This window comes from Hippoglossus hippoglossus, chromosome 21 (genome assembly GCF_009819705.1).
Source record: "Hippoglossus hippoglossus isolate fHipHip1 chromosome 21, fHipHip1.pri, whole genome shotgun sequence".
Taxonomy (NCBI): Eukaryota; Metazoa; Chordata; class Actinopteri; order Pleuronectiformes; family Pleuronectidae; genus Hippoglossus; species Hippoglossus hippoglossus.
Window position 1 is genome coordinate 16,555,595 of NC_047171.1, and position 18,382 is coordinate 16,573,976.

At 42.9% G+C, this 18,382-nt stretch overlaps 1 protein-coding gene across 2 annotated transcripts in view; it reads right to left on the minus strand.

The window, feature by feature from the left end:
* Positions 1 to 1,989: 1,989 nt before the first annotated feature.
* Positions 1,990 to 18,382, minus strand: part of klf12b (Kruppel-like factor 12b) — a 38,387-nt gene continuing 21,994 nt past the window's right edge. For both annotated transcript variants that reach the window (XM_034575268.1, XM_034575269.1), the window contains exons 3-6: positions 16,846 to 17,404; positions 11,719 to 11,854; positions 4,195 to 4,352; positions 1,990 to 2,203 (exon numbers count right to left, since the gene is read on the minus strand). In XM_034575268.1, coding sequence (XP_034431159.1) covers positions 2,022 to 2,203; positions 4,195 to 4,352; positions 11,719 to 11,854; positions 16,846 to 17,404 — 1,035 coding nt within the window. In that variant the 3' untranslated portion in view covers positions 1,990 to 2,021. The remainder of the gene's footprint in view (positions 2,204 to 4,194; positions 4,353 to 11,718; positions 11,855 to 16,845; positions 17,405 to 18,382) is intronic.

The window sequence follows — 18,382 nt, forward strand, 5'->3', positions numbered from 1 at the left end:
AATATTCTTTCAAATCACATTTCCTGATTGAGGTTACGTGACGTTCTAAGAGATAAATCTGCCAGTAAACGCATCTAAACAAAAAGCCTTGATGCTCATGCACAATGTTTTTTATGTATGTAAATGTGTTTGTGTTGTTTATGTGTGTGTGTGTGTGTGTGTGTGTGTGTGTGTGATTTCTTTCAGAATTCTAAATAACCAAATCTCAGGTAAATTAGACAATAATCTTGAACATATATCTGGTCTGAGGTGATGACATTTCAAGTTTGTTTGAGACAAACAAAGTAAAAACAACAATGAAATGATTTATAGTGACTCTCTGACTGACACACGTCGGATTCAGAGTCTTGTGCTGGAGCTACAAACCGATAACAGAGGTGTGTGGGGGGGGCATGGTACGGAATGAGGAGCTGGCCCGGCAAGAAACTTCTCCTCGGGATATTGACATCATCAGCAAACAGAACAAAGAGGAGGCGGCCGACCCTTCCCATCACTTTGTTCAGAGTGTATTGCTCTTCTGGGTTGTACGTCAGGTACCACGCTGTCCCTGTAACACTGCAGCCGGTGTCAACGTCAGCTTATGGTCAAGTGCTGCTGTGCAAAAAAAAAAAAGAAGAAGAAGAAAACCCCACCGCCACGAATTCCTTTCACTGTGGAACCCAGCTGAGAAAACAGAGCTGAATGAGAACAACACGATGGATGGGGACAGGATGAACGCATGAGTCTTGTAAGGTGCCTCTGTCACTTTTTTTTTTTCACATACTGAAAATCTCCTCTGATTGTTTTCAAAGTTCACTGTACATGAGGGGTTGGGTTTTTTTTCTTTTCCGAGTCAAACATAAGCAATAAGCAGGCATTTAGAAGAAAAAAAAAAAAAAAAGATTCAATTAACAAAACGTTGAAAGTATATTCATCCTTTAAGATTGCACTTTACTGATTGCTAATCACAGCACAAAATCAACCCAAAGATTTCAAAGAGGCTCGACGTAAACAGAACAGCACTGATGTGGTTTTGGGGGAATAAACGGTGTGCTTCTCTGCTGGTGCCACGGGATGCGTGTCCATTTTTTTTGGAATCGTTCATAATAAACGGATGACTCTCTGGTAACAGTGGAGGTGTTGGTTGAGGTTGATCCGTCCGGGCTGGGATGGTGTCGACTGGTCGCTGGCTGTGGGGAAGGTGAAAGTCCAGCCCTCTTTCAGCATTTATAGGGGAACCACACAGCAGGCAATCCGTGGCTACGTGGCGCCCCCTGCTGCTCATCGATCAGACTCCGGCGGGAAGCAATACTGCCTGTAACTCCAACAAGGTCCCTGCGATCCAGTCCAGGCCTGTGACTCTAAAAATCCATTCCGTTCAATGGGGTCTTTCACATTATGAAATGCTGGAAAAAGCAGCAACTGGAACAATATAGTGAAAAGAAAGAAAGCACAAAAAAAACAAAAACAAATCTAAAATAAAAAAGAAGACGGTTGCGAGTGCATTATATAGAATTTTTTTTTGTCCAAATGAAGAGTTTGTTTTTAATAATCAAAGTGAAACATTTATGAACAGTGCTGTAAAAGACAGTTCCCTATTAGACTCCGATAAAAGATCCTGCCGTCTGCTCCTTCCAACCCCAAGAGGATCCAGAAGTGACCCTGTTTTGTGCTCCGCAAGCTCCGTGCACCTCGACGTCTTCTCGCCTTCTGACGGATGAGAGTGTGTGTGCGTTTGTGTATGTTTATGTGTGTGTATGTATGTGTGTGTGTGTGTGTGTGTGTGTGTGTGTGTGTGTGTGTGTGTGTGTGTGTGTGTGTGTGTGTGTGTGTGTGTGTGTGTGTGTGTGTGTGTGTGTGTGTGTGTGTGTGTGTGTCTGTGTGCATTCAGGCCAGCTGAAAAACATTCATAGGGAGATCCCGCTCCCCCGGCTGCCTGTGTGTGTTTGTGTGATTGTGTGTGTATGTTTGTTCCATTGATCTCTCCCTCTCTCTCTCTCTCTCTCGCTCTCTCTCTCTCTCTTTATCTCTCTCCGTCTGATTCAAACCAGCATATGTCTCCGTCGGTGCAGAGCCAAGTGGTCAGATCTGGAGAAGCTGCGGTCACAGTCTGCGCACTTGAAGGGTTTGACCCCCGTGTGTTTTCTGTAATGCCTCGTCAGCTCATCGGAGCGGGCGAACTTCCACGTGCAGCCGTCCCAGGTGCATTTGTATGGCTTTTCCCCTGGAGCAGAAGAGAGAGAGAGAGAAACTCAGTGTATGTTGAATAGCTTGTGGGTCACATGTTGGAGGATGATGCTCTGTGGAGGATGATGCATCCCCAAAAAGTTACGTTTGCTCTATTTGGTTCACATCTATAGTAGCATCTGTAATGTCGGCTTACCTCGGGCAAGGAGGTTCTGTTTTCAACCCTGGCAAATTGGTTTCTATGTTTGTTTTTAAAGCAACATTACAACAAGAACAAAAACTGATTTGACTCCAAATTTGCTTTCACTTTCTTTTACATTGCGAGATGGTGCGTTTTCAACATTTCCCCGGGAAATAATTCATGTATCCTGATGAAACAAATCAGGAATATCAAGGGAACGGATATCTACGATTGTGTGAAACATTTTGCAACTTGATTGAATTTAAGGGGACTGTTGGGCTTTTGAGGACGCATGTGCTCCACTGAGTTGCATTGTTATTAATATTGCAAAAAGCCTAGATACAATATAATTAAATATTATTAAAACAACCTTAAAGCAACTCAGTGCCTTTTTTTTCTGACCATGAAACCCCAGTCCAAATTAGTTTGATGATTCCCTGACTTATAATAGGGAGAATGTTTCCTCTTTCATTCCCACTCCTCACCCTGAACATCTATTCTTGCTCTATGTGAGTGAGCAGGTAAGATCTCCTGTGAGAAGTGTGGAACTGACTGAAGAGTTATTCTGAACTGTAGATCAGTTTAAAAGACTCAGAAGTGTTTATCTTCAGTGATGAAACTTAAAACATCCAGAATTCTCATCAGAGTTTGTTTGCTTCTGTTGCTTTTCTGGTTCGGGAAGCAGAGGATCGTGGGTAATATCCTCAGTTCAGTTGTCTTTCAGTTCAATGAGTAGGAATACAAAGTCATGGCTTTATTTTTTCACTACATGAAAACCATTTCATTGCTCGGACTTGGAGCCCAACAACAGAATCATACTCAATGTGTGAGTGCAGAGGGCGCTGTTGCTCAGTAAAAGGTACTTTAAGGTCAAACATGACTAATGCTCCAAACCTGTATCTCTGTTTCCTCTGTGCGGTTAGCTGCCACCTTAAATGTCAGCTGTGTACTGTATTGTTTCATAATGGGGTGTGGTAAACAAATAGTATAATCAACGCAACCGTGCACCTTTTGTTTAAAGCAGACAATGAACTACCAGGAAAAGCCTTGAGGCAGCTATTAAAACACTCTCTGTCTATTATGGCTACATCACACCTGATTATAAGAAACTATAAATGAAACTATTAAAGTATAATCATATGTTAAGTCTTAGGACATCAGGATTATATCATTCAGAAACTCTAATGAGGCATTATGTCGTTAAATTCATTAAGTAATAGACAAGAACAGAACATAATGCATCACGGATACAGACGTCAAGGACAAAAAGTGTGCCCTCCCTGTTTGAATCACCATTTACAATGATGATTCTAGTAGTGATGGGTGTTTCCATTATCACTTCATACAAGTGAAATCATTTTTAGTTAGTTTGAGGAGTTAGTTTAGTTTAGTTTAAGATTAAAATGTTCTGCTTTGCATGTCTGACTTGGAGCAGATGGTAAAAGACTCCCTTCAGTGGATTTCTCATGAACATGGTCTGAGTTTTGAGAGCTGTCTCAAAGACGCTTCCTGGGAACCTTTGGATCTATTTTGGTTTGGGGCCTATGTGACTAGTGTTGGATGACTTTATCAATGTTTTGTCCACGTGTGTGAAAGTGTCTTCAAATAACCTCATATCATTTGGGATTGACCTTTAGTCCACTGTAATCCAGATTAAATTATGTGTATAAATTCTTCAAAACAACTTTGATGTTGAAGTGGTGTTAAAGGTGGCACCAGTAGAACATTACCAGGGTTATATGTGATGGTATTTGTCATTGTGGACTAGTAATGGGATTTTTAAGCATTTAGATGACTATTATTAATAAAATCACAGCACTTTAACATACACCCTCCGTCTTACTGACCTGTATGCGTCCGTCTGTGTGCTTTTAGATGGGAGCTTTTGGTGTACACCTTATTGCAGCCCTCAAAGTCACATCTGTGGATTCTCCTCTTTTTGGAATCTGGAGACTCTGACCTCCGGGGACGACGTATGCTGTCAATACTGAACGGGGAAATGGAACTGCAACAGGAGAAGAAGAAATCCACATTGATAAAGAGTTATTAGTAGAAGACATTGATGTGTTCAAGTTTCAGCAGTATTTTCATTCTTTTACACACAGGACAAGTAGCAAAAAAAAAAACTACTCGATAAAAACTGTGATTTTCAGTGTAGTGTTGAAGGACACACTGCAATTCACAAAGGAAATTGAGGAACCGCAAAAAAAACCATTTTATTATCTTGTTGTGAAGTTTGGTTGACAGTGACAATTTTCGAATAGTTCAGGACCGCACTTCCTGATTCATCTGTGAGACATATTAAAGGAAACACAAAGCTGTAAAATTCATCTTATTGTAGTAAATGCAACAAAATAAAATAAAGAGAAACCTTCAAAGACAATAATGCTACGTATTGTAATGCTATCAACTATTATCATTTTTTACCTCCACCAAGAATGATATGTTTTCATTGCTGTTTCTTAGTCCGTCTACACGATTACTCTAAAACCACTCAACTGATTTTCTTGAAAGGAAGAACCTGTTCAATTTTGGTGCGGAAATTTGAGACGGATACATGGATTTGGTTTTATCACTTTCTCTAACATTGTGAGATGGGGCGTGGTTTTTTTTCTCTACATTTTCACTGATTTCTTAAAGAATAATTCATGGATCTTGATTTTAAAAATCAGGCATATTTAGAGCACTGATATCTGTGTGCAAGTCAGTGCAGATTGATTGACTTTAAGGGGACTGTTGGAGGTATACACTCTATTAAGGGACCATTCTAGTTTTAGGTCAGTGTGGATGTTGAAGAGTGTTCATGCACATGAGGAGTTTTGAAAAAGTTCCCAAATATTGTAGAATATCATCTCAAGAACTTCCTGCATGCAGTAAATAGACGACTTAATGTAAAAACACAGCATAGTATACACTATAATATACTATAGCTTATAGTACTTGTACGACAGTATCTTTACCAGTAGGTGGCACTGTAATACCGCTGTAGCCTGACGGGGCTAGCGGATGAGGTAAGACCGCTGGTATTCACCCTGCTCCCAGACTTTCATCAATCAAAAGGTGGAAACTGTTTATTTCCCAGTGTTTTAAAGTGAGGTTAATGTCTCCTGAGCCTATTTCTACCATCTATAGATTTTGCCATGACATTTCCTCTCCAATAGCCAAAATCAATACCTCAGCTGATTATATGATTTGTCACCGCAATCACTGAAGCCCCTGTAGCCAGTTTCTGTGTGTGTGTGTGTGTGTGTGTGTGTGTGTGTGTGTGTGTGTGTGTGTGTGTGTGTGTGTGTGTGTGTGTGACTTGTCAGTGTACTGTATATAGATTATTTTGCAGAAAAGTATCATATATAATCTGTGGTAAATCTAAATGTAAACGTATACCTATATGAATAAGACACATAAGTACAAACACACAATTAAATCAAGGAGGGAACAAAGAGGAGGTAGGATGGTCTCACCAGTGACTGTGAGCCATGAAACCTTTCACACAGTAATAAACACATGACTGCCACACACACACACACACACACACACACACACACACACACACACACACACACACACACACACACACACACACACACACACACACACACACACACACACACACACACACACACACACACACACACACACACACACACACAGAGAAAACTGTCACGAAAGATACAGTAGAGAAGGAAAACAAGAACATCTCTGTTTACGAGCAGGGAGGAGTAATATCTGTGGGATACGGTTTACAGGGCGATCCCGGCACAAACAGTTTCCTCAGTTCAGAGTTTTTGTTGTGAATATTGAGAAAAAAGGTTAGAGGGTGAACCCGGCAACGGAGAAGGAGGAAGAGAGCGAGTGAGCATCAGACAGGCCGTCAGGGTCTGTGTCTCCTCCACAGAGGCCACTTCCTGTCTCTCTGTCTGTCTGTCAAACGCAGACTCAGATATTTAACCGTGCAATCAACACACACACACACACACACACACACACACACACACACACACACACACACACACACACACACACACACACACACACACACACACACACACACACACACACACACACACACACACACACACTCTCAGAATTAGAGGAAAACACACATACATACAGATCACCTGTTGCTCTTGGCTCATGGCCAATGTGAAGCTGAACAGGAAATGATCACACGGGTCAGACACGAAGTGAACTCTAACTCCCCTCTCGCTGTCTCTACTGCGCGTCTCCACGCTCAGAAAATATCACACTGCAACGTGATGACAAAACCGCACATTAAGACAAAGAGGCGCCTTCATAAAAGCTGAGTGAATGATGGCACGACTGGGTCATCTGCTAATGCGACAGAAAAATCGTAGACAACCATCTGAGGTATCATGGGTGTGTGTGTGTGTGTGTTTGTGCGTGTGTGTATGTGTGTGTCTCTGTGAGGCTGCAGGATTTACAGTGGAAACACTCGGAGCTCAGCCACTGAGCAGAAGAGGCGGATGTTTACATTCTGACTTCATCTCTGAAGTGACTCCGTGATTATGAAATAATTTAAGGAGGTCGGAGAACAATGCCTTCTAAAAGAAAGTACAGAAAGAATAAACAACAACTCATTACTCATGTAAATTAAGTCATTAAGTGCAACTGCTTTTCATTCTGTTGATAAATCTGTTTAAGAGCAGCAGACAGATTCCTGCTTTGGTCTGTTTTTTGGGGTCAGGATCATTCTGTGATTTTATGTAGGTCTTATGACAATGACATATGTCTACGTGTTCATTTTTCTGCTACTTTTGGTTGTAATTGATATATTTTGAAATTATTTGATTCTGGTTCCAAATGGCATCATGGGCATCAGCGACCAGATATTTTGTCTTAATTTCTGGATAGTTGGAGGAAGTGGAGATGTGTTCTCCAAGGAGGGCTGAAACATTTCATGTTGTTCAGTGATGGAAAATGTATTCCAGACTGTTGTTAATTAATTGTTAAAGTCATTTAACAAAGGATTTTTTTCACTATTTACTGTCATATTAAAGTTGAATGATTGATCAGTTAATTTAAATGATGTATTACTTGTGGCCCTAAATGACAGAATAATAAACAAATGAATAAAAGGCATCTATGATGACTATCTGAAGCGTTTTCATGTTTGGAAGGATGTTGCTCTGTGGGTTGAAAATATTTCACTCGTCTTTTTTCGTTTAGCCCGAGTGATGCTACAAGTCAATTTGTATCAGCAGGTTTACAGCATCTGAAACTACACAGGGAAACATGACTACCCTTTTTCAACAGGATCCACTTAAAATAGCAATGTCCAACTCCAGAGTGACAGATGGGGCAAAAACTATAATTAGTTATTATATTATAAACCTATAAATAAAAAAGTTGTATTTAAAGATTGTTCTTTTAGCAAAGGCTTAGCAAAAAAAAACTACTTTATCAAATAATGCAACGCAATATGTGGCAAAGTCAGCAGAAAACAAAGCTGTGACTCGGGTGCATTTCTTGGCAACAACAACATCTTTAGGTCTCCCACCCCATATGTATCGTAGCTGTTGCGTTACAATCAATTAGTTGTATTTTCTCATGTGAGCCCAGAGGCCCATTCACACTGCCATGAGCCCTGTGTCAGCGCAGCACCTTGGCTGTGGGAGTGTGTGTCTGCTTGTGTCTCCCGAAGCAGCACAGAGAGAAATAGAAAGTACAGCTGAGAACGAATTCAAACAGAGTTAACCTCTGTTGTGGTTCCTTTGTCCCTGTCCTCTTCATCTGCTGCTCTGTGTATGACAGAGGGACACAGAATGTGTGTTTGTGTGTCACCTGGAACAGGGGGGGGGTTTCCCGCAACGCAAACACGCTGCCTATTATTCTTACTTCTCATAGGAAACAGGGTCATAACAACAGTTTCGACTCAGCAACAGCTCGACACGGTTCTTAAACAGACCAAATGGTGGAATTATCGAGAAAACAGGAAGGGAAATGTGTGTGTGAGACTGTGTGTGTGACTGTGTGTGTAAGTGTGTGAGTGTGTGTGCCTGCGCTGGAAGACTGCCCACTGGGCATTCCTGTACCTGTCCAAGGATACGAGCCCTCACCTCACCCCGTGTCTCCCCTCCCTCCACCTGCTCTGCTTCGTTGGCCACAGGTCCTTGGGGACCAGCTAGACTTGGATAGACACAACCCTTCCAACACAAGCCCCTGCCCCCAACACACACACACACACACACACACACACACACACACACACACACACACACACACACACACACACACACACACACACACACACACACACACACACACACACACACACACACACACACACACACACACACACACACCTTCTTTCCCTCGCCTATCTCTCTGTAACTGTCTCTCTTTCACTTGTGCTCTCCCACAATAGCCTATCCACCGGTCCCCAGGGAAACACATGAATATGGAGGAGGCTGCCCAAGAAGCACATGACACACACACTCTCACTCTCTCTCATTTATTTATATATGGATACCTGGATTGGAGGCTGCAGGCACTCCTATCCTCCGCCCTTACACTTCTCCTCCCTGACGCTCTGTGGATGACTGCTCATGTAAATATGGACACTAAATTACATAAAGCGGTACACTCTCAGTGTAGCACATGTGCAAATGAAAAGGAAAAAAGAAATATATCAGCACAATGGAGTGAAATCTTTCAAAAAAAGTGCTGCTCGCTTCTGTTGCGCCGCAGATGTCCACAGAGCGCATGTGTTGTGTCAATACAGAGTGCACGTTCTCCCATCGTGTAACTCAAGGAGACTACAGACTTCTTTGTTTTTCACAGACAAACATCCAAGTCTGTGTTCCTGTTGACAATGGCTGACCTCCTTCTGGAACCAGCTGTTCTGCCCCCTGTGCAGGAACACGTGCATGGATACAGTACAAACACACACACATCGGAGGACTTATATACTTAAAGACGTGAACACGGAGTTTCTGACACGCACAGTCACAAACACAGCACGCACACAGGAGCGCACAGTTTTCCACACAGCACAGTCTGCACTTTGCACACAGAGAAGCGAGTGTGTGGGCAGGCCCTGGCAGGGCATTGCTAAGCCTGGCTGGTGATTTATCTCCATAGTGAAAGCTTGGGCAGTGAAAGGTTGGGTCCTGCCAACCTCTGTTCTCCTCTGACCACCCGGTGCCCACGTGTGGCACTCAGGGGCACGCCTGTCCCTTTCAATAACCTGCACTGAAACCCGAGTCCTCCAGTGAGTGTCTCTGAGTGTGTGTGTGCTTGTGCATGTGTGTGTGTGTGTGTGTGTGTTAGTCTTCCTTGAAACATGGCAACCTGCGTGTTCCACCGAGCAGGCACAGCCACAACATAGTTTTTAAACGGGTTGCACAAAAACTTTCATTACTGTCGACGCTCACGCAGCCGGCAGTGCACGGGCAAAGAATGCAAAAGGCCCTGCACACAATGTCAAAGCTGGAGTGTTACCACCAAAACACAGCCAGTCGGGGTTGGCCTACTATTCCGCGTCAGCCTCGTTAATGTTGCTGCATCATTAGCAGGATTCTCACAGAGTCCTGGAATACTTTCCTTACAGTTAGCCTGAATAAAAGTCCCTGTGGGTATTAAAGTGAGTCTGGCCAGGCTACTAGTTCTGACTGCTCTGGGTTTATGTGTGGCAGGGGAGGAGGGCAGGGCCGAGCCAAATGTCTCTCTGCATCTGATTTCCTGCTTTCGAATCAGAATCCTGTGAGCTGTCAGTCATCGGAGAGGGAAGCCTTTTCATTCAACCCAGATGGACAAGCACTGCAGGAGCTGTGATAGTCTGTAGGCCGAACACGGCAGAAAGTATGTCTGAGCCATATGCAGCGGTACAAATGCACAGCCACCCACGCACACACATTGAAAAGTGGAAGGGCAGAAAGAAAATTGCACAGAAATTCAGAAGATTCAGTGTTACACAGGTTTCAGACAATGCTCTTATCCAGGGTGTCAGGGAGAGCATGTTAAACATTGTTACTCGAAACCCTGTCCATTGTCTTTTTGTTTATAAGCAGGATTACGCAAAAACGACTAAATACATTTTCATGAAACTTGGGAGAAGGATGGGACATAGGTCAAGAAAGCTAACATTAAAATTTGGTGTGGATTCAGATCTTTTTTTATCACTTTCACCAATTCCCCAGGGAATAATGTCTGCATCTGGCATTTGGTGCAGCTCGACTGTTGGGCCTTGGTGGAGATTACTCTCTACTCAATGCCGTTCTATTTTTTAGAATTAAACACTTTACACTTTCTCAAAGGGTCAAGTCCTCTTTAAATGTAATTTTCTTTAATGTGGACGTGAGCATGAATGGGTGTTTATGTCTGTGTGTCGGCCCAGTCACTGGTGACCTGTCCAGAGTGTAGCCTCCCTTTTGTCAGTGGTGGAGGAAACACTCAAACATTTTACTGGTGTAAAAGTACAAATAAATAGACAAAAATGTGCTAAAGTAAAAAATACCAAAAGTAAGTGAGTACTTGCTTTCAAATACAGTTAAAGTTGAAGTCTCGGTCTCCATTGAATCCATTTTAGGTGTCTCTTAACCAGCGATGCTTTGTTATTGTTGAAGGAGGCGGGGTCTAATGTTACCTGTCAGCTCTGATTGGATCACTGAACCAATTCCCCTATAATTAAAACACTGATTCCTTTTCAATATATAAAAAACAATGTGAATATGTACCGCAATACTTTTAAAAAAAGTAGTGGAATAGAAAGTGCAAATATTTGCTGATATACAGTATGTGGAGTAAAAATGAAAAGAACCTGAAAATAAATCTACTTAAGTTAAGTACAGATACTTAAGGAATATACTTGAATGCAGTTAGTAAATGTTCTTTGTTACAACCCTTCAGGGCCTCTTGCACAATGTCAGCCAGGATCAGTTCAACCCAACCCTCAAAATGAACGGATGTATTAATCTGATTGAGCTGTTATTATGTGCAGTGACATTTTACATCTTTTCCTGTTTATTCTGTTTGCTTGGTGAGAAACTGCACGGTGCTGTGAGGCATTTATTTTAACAAACAACTACATTGTAATGTAACAGTGTGAGATTCAGGTGAGTAATGATGTGAAGGATGTGAATACTACAAACAGGAACACTGTAACTGTGGAGCTAATTGAAAATTCCCTATCACCAGATTCAACAGCTGCCGACAGTAGAGAGTGAAAGCATCAAAGCCTTCCTGAAAACGTTGCTGTCACAAGACTGAACAGAAATAACAGCTTAAGACAGAGACCTGTGTATTTGATTTGAGCTTTTAGGGTCAGTAGAGGAGAAAAAGTCTACGTGAACACCCCCGCCACCCTACACACACACACACACATACACACATGTACAGATCATGATACTCACTCTTGTACAGCGCGGGCTATAGACAGCGCAGTGGAGCCGGTCTCATTAACACTGTCCAAGGTCACGTTTGGCAGGTCGTCGTCATCGCTGTCACTTTTGATCTGCCTTGGCGATAGGCCATTGGGGTCTGTGTGTGCTGTGAGGACGGGACGCAGACACAGGAGTCAGACACATGATACTGGAGCCGGCCCTGGAAACTTATAAGGCATATCACATTGTGTGTGCTGGAAAGTGTTTCTAATCATCATGAGGGAATCGCCTTTATACAGTTTAATGTTGTCATTTCATAAATCCCTTGTTACAAGGAATTATCCTTCAGACTGTCGAGCTGTCACTATATCTATATATATATATATACATATATATGTGTGTGTGAGTGTGTGTGCATGAGTGCTGGTATTTCCAGTCAGTAGCTAAGGACAGAACAACCACTCATGAAACTGTAGCCAGTAGTTACACATAGACAGAAGAGTGTGCATACATGCGTGCACACACACACACACACACACAGCCTTCAACTATAGAGATAAGGAGCTGGGTGGAGAAGCATTTGGGCGTCTTTGTTGTTTTGTGTGTGTGTGTGTGTGTGTGTGTGTGTGTGTGTGTGTGTGTGTGTGTGTGTGTGTGTGTGTGTATCATGCTCAGAGAGTACAGAATATGTCCAAGTTAAAAGTACATGTGCATGAGAGCGACTCTTTTCTCTCTGCTCTCTGTTCCCCGACATGAGAAACAGTTTGCCATTATCATATTCATGATAATGGCAAACTTTCACATAAAAGGCCCGGAGAGAAGACAAGAGTCTAATTTCATCCATTCACTGCTGTGGTCATTTTTCTTAGCGGATCCCGATAATTAGCAAGCAAACTTTGCTGAACGTTTGACTGGCCATCTGCATGCTTTTCAAACCATGACCCCCCTCAGCCCATGAGCACAGGAGTATCTGTCTCTCAGGGCAACATGACAAAGTTACATCTATTCCGAAAGTTGTGACAGCTCATGGGTTATTTTGCCGGAGCCTGCAGCCATTCTGTCCTCCCTGTCTCCATGGACACAGGCTGCGTACATCCTCAAAAACTCAAGAGATCACTGTCCAAAAAAGTAAAGACCTGCCGCTGACTGCATGCCAAGGATATGTTCCTGGAAAATCTGCAGTACAGGATTAACCATTCATTAACTGATATAATAATTCCTCGGAAACAACATTATGATTAATCTGCCAAATAGTAACAATATGGTGAAGATTTTCTAGTATCTTTCTGAAGCTGAAAGCATTGCGAACACTGAATATATTAAGGTATACACTATTTTCCACTGAGACCCCATTCTCCTGTAATCCTGGTGCATTTATAAGCTATCAGGACCTCACCTCCTTTGCCCTCTCAGCCGAGAGTGTGACCATAATGGCACATAATAAAGGTCTCGAGTTAGCAGCAGACATGGTGTTATTACTCGGGGGGTGGGGGTGGGCGCACATAGGAAATGCTGCGACTCTGTTGGAGCTTTTGCCTTTAAAGATTTCTAACTGTTGTTGCAGAGTGCGTTATGCAGAGTGGTCACCAGCTCGCCTACCCTACGGAAAACCTGCAATTAGTTAGAAATGCATTGTGTGTTGCAAAAGGGGTATTTTGAGCGAGGGACACAATGGAGGAGTGGTGGAGAGGTGGGCAGAGCACCGGATTTCTTTCTTTCTCTCCTGTTGTTTCCAGTCAAGCCCTGTTTCCATGGCAACCTCCTGCCGGAGACAGGGAGACAGCAGTGAAAGGAAGCGTACCCGCCCTCTTTTAAAAGAGGATGGCCAACCTGTGTGTGTGTGTGCATGTGTGTGTGCACGTGGGAGAGTGGATGAGTGTGTGTGTGTGTAAGTGTTGTACATAATGTATCTATGTTGAGAGCTTCAATAATCACATTAAACTTGACATGAGCAGAAAGGGCTTCAACTTATTTGTCCAGTTATCAACCAACAGTGACATCTGACAAGGAAAACACCAGATAAATAAGGACCACAGCTGCGCAGTACAATTATATACACTGTATAATGACATAAAATACCAGTTACCAGTATTACGCAGAAACTACTGAATGGATTTCCCTGAAACTTGGTTGAAGGATACAGTATGGGCCAAGAAAGAATTTATAAAATGTTGACTCATCAGGGGGCAGAGATACTATTTTTATTTACTTTCTTTATCATTGCAACAAAGGGCGTTTTTACATTTTCATTTATGAGTGTGTGCCAATTGTTGAAATCCAAATAAAAATCTGGATCTAGTGAATTTAAATGTGGTTTCATAATGGGACTTCTGGGCCATGGCCAAAGTATGCGCCCTCTGGGTGCCAGTGTAGTTCGTAATCTTGTGTTTTCGTTCGTCTCTTTGACACGAACAAAAGAAAACGAATTGTACTTGAGAGTCGTTCATTTATTGTTGTGCCTAAATCGCACTGCCTACTATATGATGCAGTTTTTGACTGAAAAAGACCTGCTGGGACTGGACATCCAAGGGTGAGACTAGATTGTGATTGGCCATTGAGCCAATCAATCAGGCAATCAACCTCCTTCAAAGAACTATTATTCCCCATCACAATTCCTCGTTATTTTTGTGCCACAAATCATGAGGGCAATATTTTCCATCATTTGATGTTCTTTCACATGATGCTGGCAGGAAATTTGCATTAAGGTAACAGAAGCAAACATGAAGGAGAATGAATAACACAAAACAGGATAATCCAGTAGAAGGATTTTGAACAGTCAAGACAAAATGAGGAGGTTGTACCTAAAAGAGAGGCTCTTTAGCAGACTGGTCCCCACAACAGACCCAAACTCCTCAGGACGAGAGCCAAAGAATTACAGTTGACTGGTCAAAACAAAACCCAAACTCAGACGTCGAACGAGGCTTTTGCCTGCAGCACACCATATGGCAAAAAAATCACCAAGGTGGAAGGAGGTAACAGCTGCCATTGGAACATACGTCTACAAAGAAGTGTCGGCAATTTACATGGTCGAAAGGTACGAGTCGTTTTTTGTCGTTATCTCGATTTGACATTTGGGTCATAACCCAAAAGAAGTGTAATATGAGGTCTTGCAGTACTACATCACTTTAAATTAGATTTTGACTGTTTCTCTCATCCAGTCATATTGACTTCACGTAGCTAAATGTTCCCTTTGTTTACTGGTTGCTGTCTCATTAAACCACTGTATCCACCACACCCAATGCTCTACTGTTCATTCACACAATTTCCTTTCAGCTTGGTAACTTCAGAGCTGAGCAGAGTTAAAGCTGGACCGTGGACGTGTGTTTGTGTAAGTGCCACCCATCTTCAATATCCATCCACACCCTCTTATGCAAGTCTTGTTTTTCCTGTTCTTACTTCTTTCCTCCGCTCTCCTTGGGAGCAGACATCCAACATTTAAAACGCCCCATCTCTGAGGACCACCCCACCCTGCCAGCCGAGTGTCTGTCTGAGCACACGCTCTAATTACACATCTCTGTTTGTTTGCTTGTATGTACAGTACACGCATGGGTGTGACTTATAGTCTGAGTGTGTCTGTCCATCCTGCGAGGGAGTGACAAAAAAGCAAACTCTTTTATAACCAACAATTCGCCCTGTGTACTGCTCAGAGAAACACCTACCATCAGAATACTCGTAGTGGTTGGCAGTAAAACCACACCCAGAGAGAAAAACCAATAACACTGTCTAGGTTGGGCCAGAGAGGACTAATACTCAAACTGCCCCAGATGTTTGCATCTCTATAAAGGGAAAGGCAACAACTGGTGCGGCCCTGCTTACCTACACCAGAGGCTATTTATGACAGCCCAGCGAAATCTCCCTCGGTAAAAGATATAGGAGCCTTTCAACCTGCAAACCTCGTCTTCTCTCTGAAGGGGGAACATTACCGCCTGACGGGCTGTCTCTAAAAGCATATAAACACACACAGTGAGCCTTCACAGCACTGTGTCTGCAAGTGCTTTGACTAAAGACAGCTCAGGACATCTGCCAGACAAAATACACAACTAAACACAGCTTGTCATGGGCATAACTCCTGCTTCATCGCACATGTATTTCATCTATCCAACCCAATGTTAGCCAGGATCTGTCTCCAAAATTGCCAAACACAGATATGGACTAATTTTATTCCATTTCTACGATAGGACAGGTTCTCAATTAAACGTGCAATATGTAACTTCAGCCACTAGGGGTCTCTCGGTCAAAACAATTGCTGAACACCTTGTTTGATGACATCCTGAAGCAGAGTGGGATCGTGGGAGTTGTTGTCTTCACCACCACTGCTGATGAAATTCTAGCTGACATGACTAAGCCGCAAATCATTTTCACAGATGAGGTCATTATTTTAGTTTTATTCATGCGATAAAAACAGCTAACTAGTGAACTGGCCAGAAGTGTGTTGTCCTTTTATCATACGATGTTTAGCTAACTGGCTAACTAGCTAGCAGTATGTTTTTCCTTCATCATATGTTGTTTAGCTAACTGGCTAACTGACTAGCAGTGCATTGGTCCTTTGTCACACATCATTTTCCCAGACCGTCATAGCAGAGACGGGCAAAGCTTCGGAAAGTGGATTTGACGCGATTAAAAGGCGATCAAAATAAAGTCTTACATAAAATTTTATAAAATTGGGAATTTCTCTGGGTTTGAACATTGGATATACAACATAGTACACAAATTATCAACAAAATATATGGCATAGGTCTAGTGTGTCTTTAAAGTTTCATTATTTCTGGGGGGTTCTGAGGACTCCTTAAATTATAAATATTACTAGTGCATTGTCATGTTTGACAACTGATGATTACAAATATTTGACTATTTTAGTTTAGGCGAATAATTCATGCGATTAAATGAATTTCAATTTGAATTTCTCAGTAAAGCTGGAGGCTAGAGCTTCATGGAAGAAACATCAGACAGCTTATGTAAAACTAATACATTAATGAGGCAGTAGCACAAAGTCTGAATCAGCTTCATCATTTCCTTTAAAGATCCAACTGTGCTTAAATGATTACTGGAGAAATGTCAGTGTTTTTAACTGAAAATGAGGAAAAAAGGTTTAATATAAATCTTAAAACTAAACTCAACCATATGAATATGGTGTGAATTTGGAGATGATGGCCTCACCTTTTCTCTGGCTTCTGACCTCATCCAGCAGAGGTAGCACGATGGCGTTGCTGAGGCTGGAGGGCGATCGAACGGCAGTGGTGTACATGAGGGGCAGTGACTGTACCACAACCGGGATGCGGTGAACATGGCTGCCCAGCTTCCCCGCTCCCTGCAGGCTCAGAGGGCTGGATGGAGGAGGCGGCACAGAGTGCAGGATGTGCAAATACGGCTGACCTCTCAGCCCCGCGCCAGGGGCGACCAGGGGGCCTGGCGTGAGCACCGATGAGGCTGAGGTGATAACTGATGGAGAGGAGGAAGATGAGGAGGAGGAGGAGGATGACGACGATAACGAAGACGGGGAGAAGGCGGATCTGAGAGGGGAGGATGATAAGTTTGTGGTGGTGGGGAGGAAGGATGAGGAGGAGGGGCGGGATTTGTTGATCGAAAGGTCGACGGGCTCCGTCTGCGTGTGGAAGTGCAGGTCGTGGGCGAGCAGGTCCTCCGGAGGTTCAGGTTTAACTCTGCTGAGGAAAAAAGGGACGCCGTCCATCGCAGAATAAGGGCGCACTTTAGGTGACTGTGGGAGGAAAAGAAACAACGATGGCAGATTAGTTTCAATGTCTCTCACGAGGAAAGATATATCTGAAACAATTTGCCTTCAAGTGATGTATTTCTCACATTAATTTGAATGTTTCCACTAATGTCCTGCAATAATTTGAGCTGTCACATAGCTAAAAAGGTGATGTGTTGATAAACTAAGGTCAAGAACATTTGTCTTCATCTATCATAGATTTATATGTCAGCTTCAGAAACAACAACAGTGCATAACAGAGATATGTCAGAAAGGTATATACAGTATGCGGTGACATTTTTAGAGAAAGTTAATTTCCACATGTTCATTCAAGCTTTTAACTCCCCTCAGTTAGTATGATGTCATTCACAGATGAAATACAGGAGTAAAGATAGTGTCTCTCACATTCGCCTGCTTTCACTCTCTTTCTCTTTCTCTTGGCGTGGGTTGCGCTCTCTCTCTCTCTCTTCCTCCTGTTTTCCATCACTCCCACAGAAACGCAGCTCTCTCTTGGCTCCCCCTTGTATCTCTCCTAAATCTCCTTTGTGACGGTGGAAAAACATCATATGGGCTCAATTTCCTGACCGTCTCTCTCTCTGTCTCTCAGCGATGGGCCTCCTAAGGCCAACGCTGGTGGCTCGGCGTATCCCTCAACATATCTTTCACTTAACACCAAGCAGACTGTAACACAACCGCTCCATCTGTCTGCGCAAGTTTCGGGAACCTGTTTACTTCGAACAGATAATGGGGAACACGCAAAGTCGAAAAAACAACACACACCCGGCCTCCATTTGTTTCTCGTGACTACTTTGACATCAGTGTCTTTGTTTTAATGTCAAATTAACCACGTTAACGCGAGATGTAGCCGCTCTAGGCCCACTGTGTTTCGTTGTGGGAGGGGTGTGAGAGCGAGTGCAAGCGGTGTTGATCCTCCCAGTGGAAGGCTCACACTAAAGGCCACCAGGGAGTGAGCACATCCAGGAT